We start from the raw sequence: 21,801 nt of genomic DNA, 5'->3' as shown, positions 1-21,801 counted from the left end.
CTCTCTCTCTCTCAGAAATAAATAAAAAAAATTTTTTTAAAAAGAGTATTCCTTATAATAGGAATTTAAGAATGGAAAAACACCTGAGGTGGAGACACAATTTTTATGCAGATATATCTGTACGGAACTCTCAATTCAGGCAACTTTGTAGGCCAAATCTGACCCACTATCTTGTTTTTCATATGGCCTGTGAGTTAAGAGTTATTTTTAATGGTTGAGAATAAAAAGCAGAAGGATATTTCATGACACATAAAAATTATATTAAAATTTCAGTATCCATAAATAAAATTTCATTGGAATACAGACCTATTCATTTGTCTACATGATGTCCACGGCTGTTTTCATGTCATAGCAGCAGAGTTGAGTAGTTGCAACAGAAACAATAAAGCCAATATCTGGCCCTTACAGAAAAAGTTGGCCACCCCATTACAGCTAATTTCTTCTGACTTATCTTCCAGTTCACTAATACTGTCTTCAGTTGTATCTAATCTGCTGCTAAATCCTATTGAGTTTTTAATTTTAGTAAATGTGTTTTTTAATTCTAGAAGTTTGTTTTTCCAATCTAATATTTTTGCTTTTTCAAATCCCTTATTCCATGTATAGCTCAATCTTGTCTTTATTTCCTTAAATATAGTATATCTAATTGCTTTATCAACTGTGTCTGGTCCAATTTCACACATCTCTGTGGATCCCCCTCTGTTGTCTGTTGGTTTTCATGATTCTCACTAATGGAGCCTTGTTCCCTTGCACACTTAGTTATTTTTACTCTGAGCTGTTTGTTTCCTTTAAAGGTTATTTGCAGGGATTTCATGTCTTCCTCCTGAACAGGTTTGCATTCGCAGAAGACCTTGGCAGCACTGCCAGTCTGGAATACATTAAACTCTCATATATTTAAAGCTCATGGTTTGAGGTTTCACAGATCACTTGAGTGATGAGAAGCCTGACTGCAAATAGCAAGTGTGGCTTTTTAATGAACTTATTGCCCTGATCCACTCAGAGTCCTGGCAACCTTTACTGTGGTCCTGGTTTAAGGGTGCAGGTTTACTTCTAGTTCATCCTACGCTAAGTCCTTTGGGGTTCTAGTTTAATGTGGAAAGGACCAAAAGATGGAAAATATGGAAGAGATGTCAGTAGACCTGGGGGCTACAATGAGAAGGTATAACAATTTAATCAGAGTTCCAGAAGAGGAGTAGAGAGAGAGTCGACAGAGGCAATATTTAAAGAAATGATGGCTAAAAATTTTCTAAAACGTATGAGTTCTTATGCTCCCGTATAGTGACAAATGGTAGCTACACTTGTGGTTAGCAAGGCATGACATATGAACTCTTCAAATCACAATGCTGTACACCTGAAATTAATGTAACTCTGTACGTCAACTATACTTCAATTTTAAAAATCAATTCAAAAACAAACAAAAACGACACACACACATATACACAAACAAAAACCTGTTTGATTTAAAAATTAAATAATAAATTTTGTGGTGCCAGGGTGGCTGAGTTGGTTAAGTGTCTGACTCTTGGTTTTGGCTAAGGTTGTGTGATCTCACCGTCATGAGCTCGAGCCCCGCATCAGGCTCTGCACAGACAGTGGAGAGCCTACTTGGGATTTTCTCTCTCCCTCTCTCTCTGTCCCTCCTCCCCCCTCAAAATAAATTAGCATTTTAAAAATAAAATAAATTTTAAAAATCTAAATGAATCTAATCACAATACATAAAAAGAAATTCTCACATTTACAAATCTATTTATATTTTATAGAGCCCTTTCTTCTATTCTTCCTTAAAAACTTTGGGAAGTGGATATTTTTAATCTACATTTTTGATAAGGAAAAACTGGTATTCAGAGGGCTAAAATAAATTATCTAAGGTAATGTAATTCTAAGCAGCAGGGACAGAATTCCAATCTAGTTCTTCTGATTCAAGTTCAGGTCCTTTCCTGTGCATCGGAATTAGAACACAACACTGCAGAAGGCGACTTCATAAGAGGAGATCTGGACACTGCCAAGGGATCAACTTCAAAACCCAGAATCCTTCGCTTGGAAACTTCTCCCTGGAAGCAGGTAAAAATCATTTCCACATATCTGTGCTTTCTTTTGAAGATAGCACAGGACTGGAAAAGTCTTTACAATAAGAGGGCTATATTTTAACTTGTGAGTTATTCCCCACGCTAAAGACCAAGTTGACTTGAATGGCTCGTGGATCTGGCCTGCCGTGAACCACCCAACTGTCGGGCCAACGGGGCAGAAGCATCCTCCTAATTCCCCTTCTTACGCTGCTGGAGACAGTTTAAATACCACGGTTAACACGTCCTAAGTAACATGCCTTTTGTTCATCAGTGTGATCTGACTTAAATCGCTTCCATTCTGGTGGCATTTCATTTGCTTAGCTAATACTTGATTTCTTTCTTTCTTTCTCTTTTCTTTTTTCTTTTTTTTTTTTTTTTGCCTAGGGCACTAAATTAAGACTTTTCTAAGAGTGAAGCCTATGGCTTCCTAGCACAATTGAGCCCCATTCCCCAGATGTTAACGTGTGGCTGACATCTCTCTACTAGCCTGGTATAAAGAGCAGACCATCCTTCCCTCGTGGCTGCCTCCGTGATGTATAAAAGCTGGAAGAATTACAACGCCTGAATTCACAGTATGAGGCGTGAAAGTCAAAAAGCCAGAAGCCAGGGAAAGGGTCTAGATGCTAGATAATTCAGGGGGACAGCCAAACAGCCCCAGGTTCAATGTCTTATATGTAGGCACAGCCATCACCATCACAAGCAGCTGTGGGCAAGGCTTCATGCGAGAGAGGAAAGGAGTCACAATTCCCATCTTCCATGTCCGTCTGGTATCGGCAGGGGACACGGGACTGTGAAAATGACTGATAACAGAATGGAGCCACAGGCAGGTTTTCAACCATTTACTGCGTACCAACCACGAGAAAGGTGCCATGCTGGGTCTGAACACACAGAATGGATACAGTCCAATCTCAAGGCATCCAGTCTGACCGGGCAAGTGCACGGTCATCTACCTATCATCCATGCATCTATCCACGCAGCCATGGTCAGTGTTTACTGAGATCTCACAAACATAAACCAGCACTGGCTCAGTGCTAGCAAGAACAAGAAGGCCAGAACAGAGCAGGATTCTGAGAGGATTAGATTCTCTGTACTTGAAAGCCCGTATGAATTAATCATTTCAATTAAGTCCTTACAATAACCCTAAGAGGTATAGGTATATTGGTGTCCTCCTCTTACGGATGGACTAAGGCTCGGAGAGGCTAAGTAGCTTGCCCCAAATCAGAGAGTAAATGGCGATCTGGGATTCGAACCAAGCCAGGCCTGGCTCCAAGCCTGTGCTCTTAATAAACTAATAATTATGACCCAGCTAATTATACTACAATGAGATAATCAGTGACAGGAGAAAATTCACTAGAAGCAGAGGGAAAGAGATCCTGAATTCTGTGCAAGGAAGAGGTGGTCTTTGAGTTTTCCCAGGAGACCAGCAAGGAAAGGGACTTGCAGGCACAGAGAAGAAGCACATGCAAAGGGAGAAGGGAATGGAGGGTTTGCTGGTGGCAGAGGGACAGGAGCTAACGCAGGAGAGGAAGCCTGGTCACAGGAAGCCCTGCGCGCCAGGCTGCAGAGCGTCTTTGAGAGGCCACAGCCTCCTACTACAATTCAACCAGCCTCCACTCTGCACCAGAAGCCTTTCCAGGACCTCCTTGTCCATCAAACCTGGCAGTGCCTCCTTCTGGAAGGAGTTCCCTGTGCCAGCCAGATCTAAGGCCTTATGTTTGCACCTGCAATCCCATGCCCTCTGGGCCCCTGCAGACTTTAACGTGCTCTAAGATTCTGCTGATGGGGCGGGGTGGGGGGGTGTCAGAGGCCCCAGGGAGCCCCCCAACAAATGCAGGGCTGAGGAGGTGACCCTTCAAAGATGGACCCTGGTTCTCACAGACGTCTCTACCACAGAGTCAAGGTGCTTTCTTGTTCTACTCACAGTTTAGAGTCCAGCTTCAGGAGGAAACCCAACCGATCATACTCTGAAAAAGAACAGAAAAGCAGAAAATGTTACTAAAGTCAAGCCACTGTTGACACTAGCAGATTACATTCCCCAGACACAGACCTTGGGGACAGACAACTGCTCAAGGAACAGATTCAAATACATAAGCCATAACTAAATTTAAGTCTCAGACCTCTTGCTGAACACCTGTTTTCAATACCAGGTGTTTCCCAGACCCTCTAGGCCAACCAGTCCTATGCTGGTATATAACTGCCTTCCTGTTTAAATGCGGTGCTTGACTGAAATTTAGTTAAACAACAAAACTCAACCCCCAGAGAAATAACAGGGTTAGAAGCAATCTCTGATTCCTCTAAGCTCTAGTCATAATTTTTGCCGAAGCAGCCGTGTTAACTATGGAGTGCAGATGTGGCAGCCAAGGGGTCCTCAAATCCATGGCAATGACCCCAGCTTCTTCACTATAGGCCCAAAGACTGACAGGTCTGATTACATAAAGGGTAGGAAATTTAAAGTGAAATCTAAAAATAAGTTGTAAGATGTTTACAGCAAATGATAAATCATGAATATTTTGTTGCCTCATTCTTAGATGAGGTTGAAGCAGTTTTATAAAATTGGATGGAGTACAAAAGTTTTTAAAAAGAAGGTATCTGGGGGGAAGTCCCTGGGTGGCTCAGTCAGTTAAGTGTCTGCTTTTTGATTTCAGCTCAGGTCATGATCTCAGGGCCGTGAGACCAAGCTCCGCATCAGGCTCGATGTTGAGTGTGGAGCCTCCTTAATATTCCCTCCCCTGCTTGTTCTCTCTCTCAAAAAAAAAAAAAAAAATCTGGTATCTGGGACCACAGGGGAAATAAGCATAAGAAAAATAATATAAGAATACCAAAACTGGATGACCTAAGGTCCTATGTGCTGGCTGGAGGAGGATTATAGAATCATCCCCAAGATTTCTCACAGCTAAAGCTAAATGCAAAGCACTGATAAAATGATTTACAGTGTTAATAAAATAAACCAGGAGAACCACAGCTATTTGTGTTCCTACGACTTGAGGGAAGTGTTATAAGGTTATTTCTTATAACTTTGGTCAATGTTTGCAAAGTGTGTGTGTGTGTGTGTGTGTGTGTGTGTGTGTGGTGTGACTACATCAAAATAAGGCAGTCTATGGGTGCAGTTCTCAGTTGGCCTGGCTTAACCTGAGAACAGAACAGAATACCAAGGCCAAACACCTAAATGACAGAGGTCATGCAGCAAGATTTTTGGGGAACTCAGTATTCAATAAGTAATGATGGCCAAGAGAAGGAAGGTACCCATATTGACAAGAATCTCACAGAGCCATTCTGCAAGGCCAACTAAGGCCCAAATCTGTACTCTTTCTTAAGCAGCAGAACTGCAGTGAGAGAATAATTCTTCTTCTTAAAATTGAAGATACCGACTAGAACATATAACTCAACAGAAGGCTTGCCTCCCAGGAGGAAAGTCAAAGCCTTTCCTCAAAGTAATTCTGCTTTTGCTCTAACTGAGATACATGGATGGGAGACTTTGCTTAATATATCAGGAACTTCTAAAAGTCAATTTTAAAAAAGGTGTCAATTTCAAAAATAAACCGAAAACAAAATTTGCAAAAAGAGTTAGTTTCAAAGGTTAACACTCTTTCAACAATCCTATTTATCATTCCATAAAAAAGAAAATCTCATTAATTTGCCAACTCCTGTTGCTTTCCCCATGTGGCCATAACTATTTCCCCATGTGGGGCAGCTATTCTGCTACTGCTCCTCAGATCCAAGTTAAGACTTCCTTGGAAATACAATGAATCCACACTTTGGCTGTTTCCTTCCAGAGACTCCAGAGAATGCCTTCCTCTTGTTGCAAACTCAGATGTTAAGGGCCAGGCAAGAATCTAACACAAGTGAAGGAAGGAGGGAATGTGATATCTTCCCAGAGTAACTCATACTACTGATTTCAGTTGTATTAAAAACAAATTCTGTTGAAATGTATTTTTTTTCACCACATAATTTTGTACAGTAGCCATGATTATATCTGCGGGTTATTTTCCAATGGCATTTTAAGTTTTGTTTTACAGATATATACACTAATTGCATATTAAACATATGAGAATGCTGCATGTCTAAAGAAATCCCCTTCATAGCTCTCTGGGACTGTTGTTTTCTCTCTTTTGTTAAGAGACAGGAGTGCAAGAGATATTTCATCTTATTCTGTTAATTTAAGGAAAGGTAACTGTGTGAGTCCGACAATGATAAATGGCAACTGACGTCGCCTTTGGGTCACAAAGCCAAGAGGGAATGGAGCCCATCTGGAGACTTCATGCCCTGTCCAAGGGGAAGCTTCCATCAGTGCCAGTGGACAATGCCAGGCAGCAATGCAGACCCAGCACTGCCACATCTTCTCATTTTTTTTTTTAAGCCAAGGATCTGGGGTGCCTGGGTGGCTCAGATGGTTAAGCATCCAACTCTTGGTTTCAGTTCAGGTCATGATCTCACAGTTTCAAGGGTTTGAGCTCCACATCAGGTTCTGCACACTCAGTGCTTGAGATTCTCTGTCTCACTCTCTCTCCGCTGCTTTCCAACTCATACTGTCTCTTTGTCTTTGTCTCTCAAAATAAATAAACTTTATAAAACCAATAATCTGGATCATTTCTTTCTTTCTTCTTAAGTAGGTTCCATGCCCAGCGTGGAGCCCAATGTGGAGCTTGAACTTTCAAGACCCTGAGATCAAGACCTGAGCTGAGCTCAAGAGTTGGGTGCTTAAATGACTGAGCCACCCAGGCACCCCAAGAATCTGGATTTTTTAAGGTAAAAATTTTCAATGTGTAACTACTGGCAATAGATTCCACAAAAATTTAGGGAGCATCTGGGTGGCTCAGTTGGTTAAGTGTCATACTCTTGATTTCAGTTCAGGTCATGATCTCACAGTCATGAGATCAAGCCCTGCATTAGGCTCTGTGCTGGGCATGGAGCCTGCTTGAGATTCTCTCTCTCTCTCTCTCTCTCTCTCTCTCTCACTCACTCTCTCTCCCTCCCCCTCTACCTCTCCCCATCTTGTGTTCTCTCTTTCTCTCTCTCTCAAAAAAGAAAAAAAGAAAAATTTAAAGGTTATGAGGATTAGCCAAAATATGTCCACGGGCAGGATTTAGCCAGTGAACTAACAATCTATAAACTCTGTCCTAGACTGGCAGTCCATGAGGGCTGGAAGTAGTTCTCTTTTGTGGCTGCACACAGTACATTCTCAGTAAATTTCTGTTGATTGCTACTACCAGGATTATTTGGTCACGATGGTCATAAATCCAAATCGAATTAGTCTAACAGGATGCTAAAAGAGTATTTCAGTCAAGTCTCTGGGATGATACTAACTAACTAGTATCTAGACATTAACATGAGGTTCTAGACAGAGATGTAAATTTTCAATTTTACATTTTTTGTGACCCAAAGGCGACGTCAGTTGCCATTTATCATTGTTGGACTCACACAGTTACCTTTCCTTAAATTAACAGAATAAGATGAAATATCTCTTGCACTCCTGTCTCTTAACAAAAGAGAGAAAACAACAGACTCACTTAAAACAACAGAGAGAAAGCAACAGTCTCACTTAAGGGCCAGAATGGGTACTTGTCTTTCCCTTATGCCTGGTGAGGGAAGCTTAACTTTGACCCTTAAAGAATGGAGAACGCAGTGGACTTCTAGGTGCCTGACTTCTACCTGACAAGTGTAAAGGCCACAAGATAGGCTGGATGCAGGAACTGGCCTGCACTCCAGAATTTGTCAAAGAAAAGGATGTGTAAATGAGCTAGAGTGGGTTTTAGGTCCTTTCCAAAACACGGTCCAGAGGGTAGCCAGGGGCCTCAGCACACACAGCAGGGACAGACACTGAGAGTCCCAGGGGCTGCAGGGGTGAGTGACAAGGCTTGGGCAAGTGCATGACCTCAGGGGAGCTCTACAGCAGAGGTCCCTAGTTGAAGGAGTCTCCAAAATGCCTCCCGGAGCACCCAGAGGCATTTGCTTTAAACATTCAACAGCTCAGACAGTGCTGACACTATCTTACGTCTTTTCTGCTCACATTCTCTCTCTCCCTTTGCCCACCAATTCCAGAGAGGTCAGAAATCACAACCAGCATCTGGGGAGGAGTGGGAAAATGACAAGCAGGGCACATCCTCTTCCCAGGGTCAGGCCCCTGCTGGTACTAAGCCCTCAATGCAGGGAGGGGAAGTCACTGTAGCTCTGAAAGAATTGAAAGCTATAGTTCTTACATAAGGCCAGATACTCTAATTTTGGAATTGGTGACTCAATGTGACCATGGGATTTTTATTACCTCTGCGATATCAAAAAATTCTCTGGACCTCTCACACTGAAAAACATTTTTAGGGGACACAGGGAGACAAAATAAAGCCAGCTTTGATTATCTCCTGATGTGTCTCGCATGTTCAATATACCAGTTGTACTAATTTAGGCAAAAAGGGCAATGCAACGGTTCACACAAGCAGTGTGGAAAGGGTCAGGGTGCAGGTTTCTGAGGCCACGGAAAGTGACCAGACCACCACCGCGCCTCCCTGAGTCATTTCTCTCCCCTGACCGGCTTCCTTCCTAAGTTAGAAAATGTGCTGCCAGCAACTTTCAGACACACACCTTCAGCTTAGCCTCTGAAAAGGGACTAAGACTCAGTCTCTCTGCACAAAATGGCAAAACTCCCAGGGAAGGGCCAGGAGTGGCCTAGTGTACATCCGTTCCTCACACCTGCTCTAATCACAGTGACAGGAGGCAAGGTTTGTAAAAACAATTATGACTCCCACATGACACATGTGGTTAGGAGAATTTACCAGACGAAGGGATATGCTGTCCTGAACAAATGCAGGCTCTGGGGAAGAGCAGGAAGTCTTTGGAAAACACAGCACTAGCTCAGTCTCCCAGGGAAAATTGGTACAGCCATGGATGATATTAAACGGACCACTGTTAAAATGGGCTTTGGACTTTTTCCTTCCCAACCTCATTCTGCGTGGGTTTTTTCTTCCCTGACCAACCTCCTTTTAACATCTTTCTCATAATGCCCTCTGGCTTACCTCTCTCAACCTCCTGGCAGACTTGAAGCCTGGCTCTGCCATGTGCGACCTCACTTTTCCTGTGACTCTCAAAGAGAGGCCACTTTTTCTCGCAAATGCCAAGTTCCTGTGGTCACACACAAGTGGGAAGTACTTCTGATGTGCTGTGGTGGTTTTCATCACTTTTCTTGTGTTTGGGGTTCACTGAGCTTCTTGGATCTATTATGGGTCTGTGGTTTTCATCAAATTTGAAAGTTTTCTGGCCATTATTTCTTCACAATTTTTCTGCCCTCCCCTCTGTCTGGGGGAGTTCCAGTGACACAAGTATTAGGCTGCTTGACGCCCCACCACTCACTGATGCTCTGCTACTTTTCTTCCCCAGTAATTTTGCTGTTTTATTTTATTTTTATTTTTTTAAGTCTCTTAACATTTATGTGTTATTGAGAAACAGAGGGAGACAGAGCATGAGCTGGGAAGGGGCAAAGAGAAGGGGAGACACAGAATCGGAAGCAGGCGCCAGGCTCTGAGCCGTCAGCACAGAGCCTGACACAGGGCTCAAACCCACAAACTGCGAGATCATGACTGGAGCCAAAGTCGGACGCTCAACCAACTGAGCCACCCAGGCACCCCTGCTGTGTTTTATTTTAGATAATTCCTATTGAAATATCTTCCAGTTGACTACTCTTCTCTTCTGCAGTGTCGAGTTGCCTATTTACCCATTCAGTATCGTTTTCATCTCAAATGCTATTTTTTTCCACCTCTAAATTTCTTTTTTGTATCTTATATGTCTTTCTTTAATATTCTCATGCTTTCTTCTACCTTCTTGAAGATATGGAATATGTTTTAATGTCTTTCCCTACTAATTCTATCTTTTGTGTTGTCACTAGGCTTATTTCTATTGTTTTTTCCCATTATGGGTTGTATTTTCATGCTTTTCTGAATATCTAGTCATTCTGTATACACACACACGTATACACTCTCACACACACATGTATTTTTAAATTTTAATTCCAGTATAGTTAACATACCGTACTGTAGTAGCTTTAGGTGAGCCTGGTCACTCTTGACTGGATGCCAGCCAAATGTGAATTTGGCTTTGCTGGGCACAGGATATCTGTGCATTCCTTATTTATTTTTGAGGTACAGTTAAATTACTTGGAAACATCTGGATCCTTTCAAGGTTTGCTTTTAAGCTTCGTAGGATTAAGATGAGAGGCAAGTGGACTTTTGTCTAGGGCTACTTTTGCACCACTGCTAACTCTGCCCCACGACTAAGGCAAGGCCCTTCTGAATGTGCCATGGACACCTGTGTATTTGGATGCTTCCCCATTATTCCCAGTGAGAGCTGTAGGTATTATTCTGCCTGCTCCTCTCCAGTGGCTCTTTTTATTTTTAAAAAATTTTTTAAAATGTCTTTATTTTATTTTGAGAGGCAGAGAGAGTGAACAGGTGAGGGGCAGAGAGAGAGGGAGACGCAGGATCTGAAGCAGGCTCAGGCTCTGAGCTGTCAACACAGAGTCCGACGTGGGGCTCGAACTCACGGACCGTGAGGTCATGACCTGAGCTGAAGTCGGACGCTTAACCGACTGAGCCACCCAGGCACCCCTCCAGTGGCTCCTTCCTTGCTTCCAGGAGCCTTCTCACACACATGCACTGACCAGCTGAGGCCAAGGGGACCCTAGACAGATCTCTGGAGCGCTCTCTGTGTGCAGCTCTCTCCTCTCTGGTATTTATGAGTTCTGGCTGCCTTCCTCTCAAATTCTCAAATCTGTTTTCTCTTAGGAAGACTTTAGTGTTCTGTTTGGGTTCTTCTTCCCTGTGCTGGGGTCTGGAGACTTTGTCCGGGCTGTTAGCTTGGGCAATTATAGGACTAAGCTCATTTACTCCTCTTCTTTCAGAGATTAGTGTCATGTGCTACCTACTGTTCAATGTTAGAAAAAAAATTTTTTCATACATTTTGTCTTTGGTTTTTATTGTTGTTTCCTCTCTTTGCTTTTTCCTTATCCAGGGTAGACTTCACCCCACTCAACCATTCAGGTTAGCCTGCCCAACGATCCTTCCATTGCACCCAAATCCAACTTCTCATTCCTGCCCAACCCCTCTCCTGAGTCCCAGACTTATATACTCAGCTGTTGGCTAGCATTTCCTCCTCCTACAGACACCTGAAACTCAGGCTGCCCCACACAGAGTTCACGTTCACAGAACTCACATACGTGAAGAGCCCGGTTCCCCTCCTGTATTCCCTACCTTAATGAATGGTACCACTATTCAGCCAGCCGCCCAAGCTTGAAACCTGAGAGAATTACTTGATTCCTGCTTCCTTCTTATTTAATTACCATGTCTGTTTTTTTAAAAGTTTCTATTTAGATTTCAGTCAGTTAACATACAGTGTAATATTAGCTTCATGTGCACAATATAGTGATTCAATACGTCCATGCATCACCCAGTGCTCAGCACAAGTGCCCTCCTTAATCCCTAACACCTAGTTAATCCATCCCCCCACTCACCTCTCCTCTGGTAACCATCAGTTTGTTCTGTATAGTTAAGAGTCTGTTTTTTGGTTTGCCTCTCTCTCTTTTTTTCCCCTTTTGCTCATTTGTTTTGTTTCTTAAATTGTTTCTTAAATTCCACATATAAGTAAAATCATATGGTATTTGTCTTTCTCTTATTTCGCTTACCGTAACACTCTCTAGCTCCATCCGTGCCCTTGTAAGTGGCAAGATTCCATTCTTTTTATGGCTAACATTTCATTGTATATATATACCATATCTTCTTTTTCCATCCATCAATTGATAGACACTTGGGCTTTTTCCATAATTTGGCTATGGTGGATAATATTGTTATAAACATTGGGGTGCCTGAATTACCATATCTTTTTAATTTCCTCTTCTAACTGGATCTCAAACTCACTCACTTTTGTTCATTTTTGTTCCCTGACTAAGAAGCCAGCTTTACCTTTCATCTCGATTACTGCTAGGTTTCCTGACTCCCGTCTTGTCCCTCTTTAACAGTCTTCCTGATGTGATCAGAGCTATCTTTCTACAGGACAAATACGGTTATGTCATAACTCTGCTTAAAACCTCTGAACAGCTTCTACTGTTCTAAGAATGAATCATGGTCTCTTGATTCATAAGGTCCTTCACCCACAGTGACCATGACCATTCCAGCTTTCCTTCTGGAGTCCCCACATTACTGCCACTCTGCCCTCGTCTAACTCTATGCTCTGGCCAGACTGAACTATTTTATTTTCCTCCAAAGTATCTTTACAATCTCCAGCCCTTTGTATATGCTTTTCCTTTCACTTAAAACATTATTCCCGGGGCGCCTGGGTGGCTCAGTCACTTAAGCATTCAAGTTTGGCTCAGGTCATGATCTCTCAGTCTGTGGGTTTGAGCCCTGCGTCGGGCTCTGTGCCAACAGTTTGGAACTTGGGTCCTGCTTCGGATTCTGTGTCTCCCTCTCTCTCTGACCCTCCCCTGCTCATGCTCTCTCTCTCTCTCTCTCAAATAAACATTAAAAAGAGTTTTTAGGGGCGCCTGGGTGGCTTAGTCGGTTAAGCGTCTGACTTTTGCTTAGGTCATGATCTCGCAGTTGGTGGGTTCGGGCCCTGCGTCGGGCTCTGTGCTGACTGGCAGCTCAGAGCCTGGAGCCTGTTTTGGAGTCTGTGTCTCCCTCTCTCTCTGACCCTCCCCTGCTCACACTGTCTCTCTCTCTCTCTCTCTCCTAGAAATAAATAAAAAATATTAAAAAAAAAAAAAAAGATTTTTTAGACATTATTCCCAACCCCTTTCCTCATTGGTTATTTCCTACGCATCGCTCCTAAATGACCCACAGTCACCTCAAACTCAAAATGACGCAAATCAGATTTATCTGCACCGTCTCCCCCAGCCCCGTTTTTTGTTTGTTTGTTTGCTAATGCCATTACCATTCAGTCCTCCAAGATGGACGTGTTTGTTGTACCCTCTCTCATTTTTAAATACAGATTCTGCTCCCTACACCACAGTCCCTGCTTTTGCTGCATCTGCACTGTTGCTTGGACCACGCAGCCCCCTCTCATTCTGTCTGCACCTGTCTCCCCGGCCTCACCTTCCGTCACTTCTCTGTGGGCAGCCTCTATGCCTGAGAGCTACTGCAGACCACATCTCCTCTCTCTGTAATGCCCTCCCTCAGCTTGCTGATTTGGCAAACACCCACTCATCCTTCAAGATTTTGGTTGTCAACCGAAGCAAAATCTAACAGGTACTTTCATAGTACAGCAAGACCCTTCAGGGACTGGCTTTGAGCTACCTTTCCATCTCCACCTTGTACTATCTTGGCCCCTGTGCCTTCTGCTCAGGCCATCCCAGGTTTTCCTCAGTTCCCTGAATAAGCCGTGAGCTCCCTCGACATAGGACTCTTTCACAGAAGCAGTTTTTTGCTGCCTGAAATGTGCCCTCATCTCTTTTCTTGTGTTAATTCCTGCTTATTCTCTAGACCATAGTTCAAACGTACTCTCTTTCAGAAGAGGATTCGTTGACCCTCCTGCCTTGGATGTGCCCGCTCTTACATGCTTCTTGAACACAACAGTAGAGCATCAACAATTATCTGTCTTCACAGCACTTTTGTCCACCTTTGGAAACAAGCCCCTTGAATTTCTTTTAAGGAACTGCCCTTCCTCTACAGCCAGCGAGTGGTGAGTCTGTCAACAGGATTTGCCTGTCCAGAGTAGAGGCACTTGACAACAGCTAGGTTAGCTGGACCCTTCTCTCTTAAGCGAAGTGACACCAGGGAGACAAACAGGATGCTGAAGAGACGGACCGTTTGTTGCAATCTAGATTCCTGGCACTGTCCTTTGTGTCCTTTCTGAGGGCCAGCTGTTTGACGTTTAATTTTATTCTATGGGTACCCGTGTGCTTCCAGTAAATTCCTTTTTCCTTTAAGCTAGCCAGGTTCGATTTCTGTTGCTTGCAATTAAACAATCCTAACTGTATGTATCTGTATCTCTGGCCCCTTGTATAGGGTCTGGCAGAGAGGCTGGTATTCTGCAAGTGTGCTAATAAGCAAATGGAAGAATGAATGGGGTGACCGACTGACCAAGTGAGCCTAATAGCAGCCTCAAGACCTGGATTCTCTGTCTTCCTCCACCCCTTGATGTAAGGGGGCAACATTAAGAGCATAACAATGGTGGCATCGGTGGCTTCATCTGTCACTAGCCCACCACCTTTTCCAGTGCTCTGGCCAATTCTGCTCCCAGCCCTACAGATGACTGCATCACGGTCACCTGCCTATGCAGAGCCTACCCTGGCTCTTCTGGGGGAACTCCTCCCCCATTTCCGTTTCTGGTTTTTACTCTGGGGTTCTCTTTTGAGGCCCCCACACTTGCCAAGGTTAATTCCCTCCCATCATTTACAGAAGCCTAAAACTTAACTTCCTCCACAAAGACTTCCTGAGGTTCCTGAGTGACCACCCCGTTTCCAGAGCAGCTGGGGATTTTGCCCAACAGGCACCCCACTCTCATATCTGTAAGCTGGTACTGGTGGTCCGTCTGTGCCCAGCTCCTCACAGAGTTCTGGGACTGGCAGGGGCCCAGCTCCTCACAAGAGTTCTGGGACTGGCAGGGACGCTTACGTCTAGTCTTCAGGAAATGTAAACTAGAGAACGCAATCAGGAAGGCAGAGGCATAATGTTCTGGGACACAGGAGCAGAGCTCCTACTGTCGGGTTTGGGCAAGGCTGCAGACCCCAGAGCATCTCACTGTTTACAAATGTGTTGTCGAAGCTGCACGTGAATTCAGCTTGCACAATGGAAATGCCAGTTTGAGTGTACCAGCTCTTTGGCGTCCATTCACGTCTGGGGAAGTTGGCAGTAAAGCCTGGGTCTCACTGAGAGTCCACTAATCCCAAGTCTGTTGTAAGTACAGAAGAGTCTGGGACTCGCCAGTCAACCAGGCACAATGTAGGGTGATGTGCATATACAGCACCCCTGGCACCTGAAGGTACTCCCTCCTCAGGTGTCGAGGCAGCAAGCCCACGGCAATGCAGTGAGGGAGAGATGTTTAGTCTGGTGGTTTGGGCTTCCTGCCTTTGCCAGGCTGCAAACCTCATTATTAAAAAACCCCTGGCCGAGGAGCACATGTGTCCTTTGCCTGGCTCCAGGTGGGAAGTGGCATGGATAATGCAAATCTCTGCTCTTCTCTTCCTGCACCTGTACCAGGTCAGACCTATGAATGCACACGGTGCTTTTTCAGATGCCCAAGGTCCCTGAAACTAGCCATTAACTCTTCCATTTCCATTCCAAAGGACTAGGGCAGTGTTCTGAGCTCACCTAAACTCCTAGAAGGTTCAGAAACTGGACATAAACAAAAGAGGACTATGTACTCAAGTGGGTACATACCTAGTGATGAAACCTCTCTCTCTAAAAGGCCAAATTCACAAAGTTACAAGGAGAAATATACAAGTCTCCTATCATCATAATGGTAAACACACCCACTGAAAAACCAGGCTCTCTGAATCAGTGAGAATTCAAAAGATTTGAACAGAACAATTAGTACATTTGAACTGATATACAAAGTACCTTACACCCAATGAGTGGAGAACGCACATTCTTTCCAAGCATATATGGAACATTTATGAAAACTGACCACTTCTGAGGCTTAAACCTGATATAAAAATTTATGAACACTGAAACAAGCTCAAGCTTTTTACTTAAAAATTTGAAAATGTTAGGGCACCTGCGTGGCTCAGTCGGCTAGGCGTGTCTGACTCTTGGTTTCAGCTCAGGTCACGATCTCATGGTTTGTAAGTTCTAGTCCCTCACTGGGCTCTGTGCTGATGGTGCAGAGCCTGCTTGGGGTTCTCTCTCCCCCTCTCTCTGCCCCTCCCTCTCTCTCTAAAAACAAATAAATAAACTTTAAAAATTTTCGGAAGGGGTGCCTGGGTGGCTCAGTTGGTTAAGCATCCGACTAAAATACTTACTTTATAGCAACTCAACATTTAATATATTCCATAATACTTTGTATTTCACTTTGTTCATAATTCTGAAAAGAAAATTATGATTGCTTGGGGCGTCTGGGGGGCTCAGGCAGTTAAGCACCTGACTCTTGATCTCGGCTCAGGTCATGATCTCATGGTTCGTGAGACCGAGCCCCATGTCAGGCTCTGCACTGACATCTAGGGCCTGCCTGGGGTTCTCCCTGGGGTTCTCTCTCTCCCTCACTCTCTGCCCCTGCTCTCTCTCCCAAAATAAATAAACTTTGATTTTTTTAAAGAAAGTTATGAATGCTTTCACAATGCCCTCCTGTTGATCTCAGTATGGTAAACAAATTAGTAGCACTCTGCAGCTCTGTTCTCACAGCTGGGAGTACTGCATGACACCGCGAGATCCTACTCTAGGATGGAGACCTTCCTGACAGTTTCCCAAGCCAAGTATCCTACTCCAGCCTCATCAGCAGGCCACTGAGCCCCAGAATGGAATTTTTGGGAACCCGGGTGCATGTCGAAAGGCAGCTGTGCTGCTGGCATTTTTGGTCTCCAGTGACCCACTTTCTTTTTTCATTCTAAGGAGCCACCACAAATTCCCACCAGCTTGTCCCTATGCTCTGCACAAAACAGATGTTCATTAAGTAACTGCTGCTGCCTCCACGTGAGTCATGGGAGTTCACTTCGGCCGAGAGGGGCTGGCCAAAACACGAATGGCTCCCACACCATCTCAAGTCAGGGAAATAAATCAAAACGGAGGATCAATTCATCAAAGACAAACTAAAATAGGAAAAGCAGTTATCATAAAATAAACAGAAAAATTCACTGACCTAGACTAAATTAAGCGACCCAGCAAAATAACTTAGAAGTTCACACACTGAAATCCAATCTTAAATGGGTGCACATCCGCGTGGGGGCAGAGAGGGGCTCCCCAGAAGCTCCTGATGAATCCTGGTCCCCTGTGACTAGGCGCCACCTCCCTCTGAGCACAGCACAGCTGTGATGCACCTGGGGCCAACAGAAATTGGAACCTCCCCTGGAAGCTAGAAGCACCAGCCAGCCAGTGTAGGCGAAGGGGGCACATACCCATTTCCCCTCTGTCCTGGGGAAAGAGCAATGTCCAGTGTCCAGAGCAGGGCATGCAGTGAATTCAATTCTATTCCTGATAGCAAGCATGTCCAGACCATGCCAGGGCAGCTCTCGTGAGGCTGCAGGAGAATTTTGGTGGAAAACATGTCAAAAGAGTAGCTGGGGCAGGAAAGAGAAAAAAAATGGCTCACACTATGCAGTCTGTATCTTAACCTTCCTGGAGCTTACCACCTAGGAGGGTACAGAAGTACAAATAATCACCAAGCAATTATTATATAAAATAAGACAGAATCCTTCTCTCCAAACAAAAATAATTTTATTTTTTCCCAGTTGTAGGATTAACACATGCTTACCATATAAGTTTTTACATTTGGATTTTTATTTTATTTTAGTTTAGTTTAGTTTATTTATTTTTGAGAGAGAGAGAGAGAAAGAGAGTGAGCGCACAAGTGGAGGAGGGGCAGAGAGAGAGAAGAGATATAGACTCTGAAGCAGAGCTGTCAGCACAGAGCCCGATGCAGGGCTTGAACCTACAAACCGTGAGATCATGACCTGAGCCGAAGTCGGATGCCCAACCAACCAAGCCACCCAGGTGCCCCTACATTTGGATTTTTAAGGAATGAAATAAGCACCATTTGAAATTCCCATTTTCTAAAGTTAATTGCTGTAAACGTTTTGGTGAAATCTTCTCAGAAATCTCTCTTTCCATAAATACATGTGTGAACAAGCATATATAATTTTACTTACACATGGCCTCAACACACATGCTCTTTGTTCCTGTTTTGTTCACTCAACAATATCCTCAACATCTTCTGTGTCAATAAAAATAAAACTATGTCATTTTTAATGGCCGCATAGTATTTCACCACATGGATATGCCACTGTTTATGTAATCCTTAAGTATGTGTTGCGTGATGGACATTACGGTTTCTATTTTTCTATGTTTCATTCAACAAATATTTGCTGAGCACCTATTATGTGCCAGGTACTGTTCTAAGTACCAAGGATACACAGTGATAAACAAGACAGGCAAGGTCTCTGGCCAAATTCTACTGGGGTAGACTGACAGTATGCAAGTAATAAATAGCAGAAAATTTGAAGGAAGGATGAGTGCTAAGAAGAAATAAAGACAAAGTCTCTTAGAGAAGGACTGGGTGTCAAGAGAGTAAACTACTTTAGATGCAGTGGTCCAGGAAGGCCTTTCTGCAGAGATGCCATTTGAACACAGACCTTGGACAGTCACGTGAAGCAGAAGTAGAGCATTCTAGGTAGAGGAGACAAAGGCCCTGGAGGAGGAAGGGGCCTGGCATATTCATGGACTAGCAGGAATGCCAATATGGCTCGAGGGCAGAGAGGGACAAAATGGACTAAGCATCGAGAAAATTCAAGTAAGAATTTTCTTGAGTAAGAGCTAGCAAGTCAGACCCTATAGGTCATGGAGTTTGAGTTTTATTTTAAGTCCATGAAGTCAATGGAGAGTTTTCGATGCGAACAAGATATGATCTGACGTACATTTTAAAAGACCTCTCTGGCTACAATGTGGAGAATGAACTAGCAGGAAGCAACAGATGAACAGAGAGACCAGTAGATGTTTCCTTATCCAGGGTAGAGAAGATGGTACCTTGGACAGAGCTGCTGAAAAAAGCTGGACAAGGACATATCGTGAAGACAGAAAAAGTGAGCAAGGGAGAGGAGGGGCAACAACCAAAGTGGTTTCCAGGTCTGTGGCTTGAACACTTGGGCAGATGGAGACGAAAAAATGGGAGAGGAACAGCTGTGAGCACACAGATCCCACACACATTCCATTAGATTTATATATATATTGGTTTGGGGGGGAGAGCTACTGCTAATATTTTTTATTTTTTATTTATATATTTTTACTTTTATTTGAGAGTGGATGCATATAAGTGCGGGGGGGGGGGGGGGGGGGATAAAATCTTATGTAGGCTCCACACTCAGCACAAAGCCCAACACAGGGCTCTATCCCCCGGCTCATGACCTGAGCCAAAATCTAGAGTCAGATGCTCAATACACTAAGTCACCCATGTGCCCCTAATTTTTTACTTTCAATTATTCATTGCTAACATATAGAAATATAATTTTTTTCTGTTTTGATCTTTATCTTATCATCTTGCTAAACTCAATTATTAGTTCTAGGAGTTTTTTTGTAGATTCCTTGAGATTCTCTATGTAGGCAATCACATCACCTATGAAGAGAGCCAGTTTTATTCCTTCCTTTCCAATCTATATTCTTGTCTCTTTTTCCTGCCTTGCCACACTGGCTAGGACTTTCAGGAGTGGCTCCTGATCTCCGGGCGATAATAGTTTTTTACCAGGAAGCACGATGTTTGCCGTAGGCTCTTTGGAGATGTCCCTACATCCGGTTGAAGAAGTTCCCTTCTAAGCATGCTGAGAGTTTTTGTCACAAATTGATAAATGCTGAATCTTTGTCAGATGCTTTTTCTTCACCAATAGACATGACCATGCAGTTCCCCTTCTTTAGAGAGTGAATATGGTGGACTACATTGAGTGACTTTTGAATGCTGACTCAGCCTTCCATTTCTAGGATAAATCCCAGGTGGGCACCAAATCTGGGGAGTTTTAGCCATTATTTCTTTGACTATCTCTTCTGCACTACACTTTCTTCTTCTGGGACTCCAAGGACAGGTGATAAACTCTCTGGTATTGTCCAACAAGCCACTGAGGCTCTGCTCAACTTTTTAACTCTTTCTTATTGTTCATACTGGGTAACTTCTACTGCTTTCCTTTCAAGGTCATTAATTCTTTCTTCTTCATCTCCATTTTGTTATTGAGTCCACTCAGTTTTTAAAATGTCAATTATTGTATTTTTTCCCCTTATATCTCCATTGGGTTCTATTTTATTTCCTTTCGGGGGGGGGGCTAAGAATTTCTTTTATGCATCAATACCATTTGCCTTCATTTTGGGGAGCATTTTTATAACAGCTGCTTTAAAGGAAGTGTCAGGTTATTCCAACATCTGTGTTGAGATATTCCTGGTCCTTCACATGATGATTAATTCTGGATTCTATCCTGGATATTTTGAATACGAGGTTATGAAACTTTAGGTCTTGTTTAGATCCAGTGGAGAATGTAGACATTTTTGTTTTACCAGACTCTCAACGAGGTTGGATTTAGGTGGCAAGTTCTGTGGGTTATGGTTTCAATGCCAGTTCCATTTCCAAAGCCTCCTCAGGTGTGTCCTCTGTGGGCGCCACCCAGTGTCCAGTCTAGGACTCAGTCAGTGGTCTATCCCTTGGATCAGTTCTCAAAGTCTTTGGTATGTTGGTTAGAATCAGATACGTGTGGGCACAGCTCAGGGGTTAGTTGCTCATAAACAACTTTTTGGGGTTACTTTCCTGAGTTCTTCCCTGTTCTCTCCTGGTGCTTTCCAGTTTATTGGGCCTCCCCTTCTCGGTCCTCTGTCCAGAAAGCTGAGATCTTAGTTACCGCATTCTGCCTCACATTTCCTGAACTGTACCCAGATCTGGGGCCAACCAGCAGGAAGGCAGAGGAAAAAAAGCAACAGATCCCCCACACTCCCAACTATCCTGGGATTACAGCTCCTCTGATCAGAGAGGGAGGTTTCCCTTTTTCAGTTTTAGGTGCTCGGCGACCCCCCTGCTGCCATAGGCAGTAGCACCACCACTACCGTGGGGCTGCCTGGGGTCGAAGGCACGAGGGAGAAGGAAGGAATCCCAAGGGAATCCCAACCCTTGGGATTTCCCCCTCTGTCTGAGCCTCAGAACTCCTTTCCAGCCCCAGAGCCATAGCTAGAGGTCTTCTAGAATTCTCTCTGGCTGTGCCCTGAAGGGAATGCTGGGTTTGGGGCCTTGCATGGGGTACCAGAGGGAAAAATGAGAAATTCACTGCAAGTGTGGTAGTACTTTTAATTCTGATCTCTTCCTCCAATAGTTCTGCTATTATTTATTTTTCAGAGTCCTCAAATAGCTGCTAAATGTACCTGTCCAGACCTTTAGCTGCATCCAATGAGAGAGTCTTGTACATGTATCTTGTACATATATTCTGGTCCATATAGAAGCATCCATTTCTGTAGGGAATACAGCTATGAGGAGAAGCGCCAGCTCATGAGGTATATGTATATTCAAATTGTGCTAGATACTACATAGTCGTTACTAAAGGGGTTGTGACCAACTTACCCTCTGACCAGAGAAGACTCAGAGTTCCCACTGTACCACATCCTCACCAGTACTTGAATAGCGAGATTTTCAAGTTTTGCCATTTTGGTAGATGTGCAGTGGTATCTCAAGGTAATCCTGATTTGCCTTTTCCTAGGTAGCAATGTGATCAAACACCTTTTCATAAGTTTATCGGCCATTTGGATTTCCTCTTTTGTGGAGTGCTTATTCAGGCTTTTTGCTTGTTTCGATACTGAATTGTTTCTTTACTCCTGCTGATTTCTCTAACTCTATTCTGGATACACGCCCTTGGTTGGCTGTTCATGTTAGAAATATCATTTTTCACTGTGGATCGCCTTTTCATTCTCTTAATGGTGATTTCTAGGTTAATGAGAAGTTCTTAACTTTAGTATAATAAAAGTGATCAGTCTTTTCCTAGAGCAGCAGATACAACTTTTGTGTCTATTTAAGAACTCTCTGTCCACTCTATCTTAAAGCGATCTCTCTTTTCTCAGCATTTGAGTGGAGTGTATCTCAAGCATACAAGGTTTAT

The 21,801-nt window shown here is 43.6% G+C and overlaps 1 protein-coding gene across 2 annotated transcripts in view; it reads right to left on the bottom strand.

Annotated features, from left to right (window-relative positions):
- ST3GAL3 (ST3 beta-galactoside alpha-2,3-sialyltransferase 3) overlaps positions 1-21,801 on the bottom strand; it is a 197,381-nt gene that overhangs the window by 89,787 nt on the left and 85,793 nt on the right. For both annotated transcript variants that reach the window (XM_039238715.1, XM_039238716.1), the window contains one exon: positions 3,985-4,027. In XM_039238715.1, coding sequence (XP_039094646.1) covers positions 3,985-4,027 — 43 coding nt within the window. The remainder of the gene's footprint in view (positions 1-3,984; positions 4,028-21,801) is intronic.

This window comes from Hyaena hyaena, unplaced genomic scaffold, assembly GCF_003009895.1.
Source record: "Hyaena hyaena isolate Hyena2069 unplaced genomic scaffold, ASM300989v1 scaffold_144, whole genome shotgun sequence".
NCBI classification, from domain to species: domain Eukaryota; kingdom Metazoa; phylum Chordata; class Mammalia; order Carnivora; family Hyaenidae; genus Hyaena; species Hyaena hyaena.
This window is presented reverse-complemented; position numbering and strand designations above follow the sequence as displayed.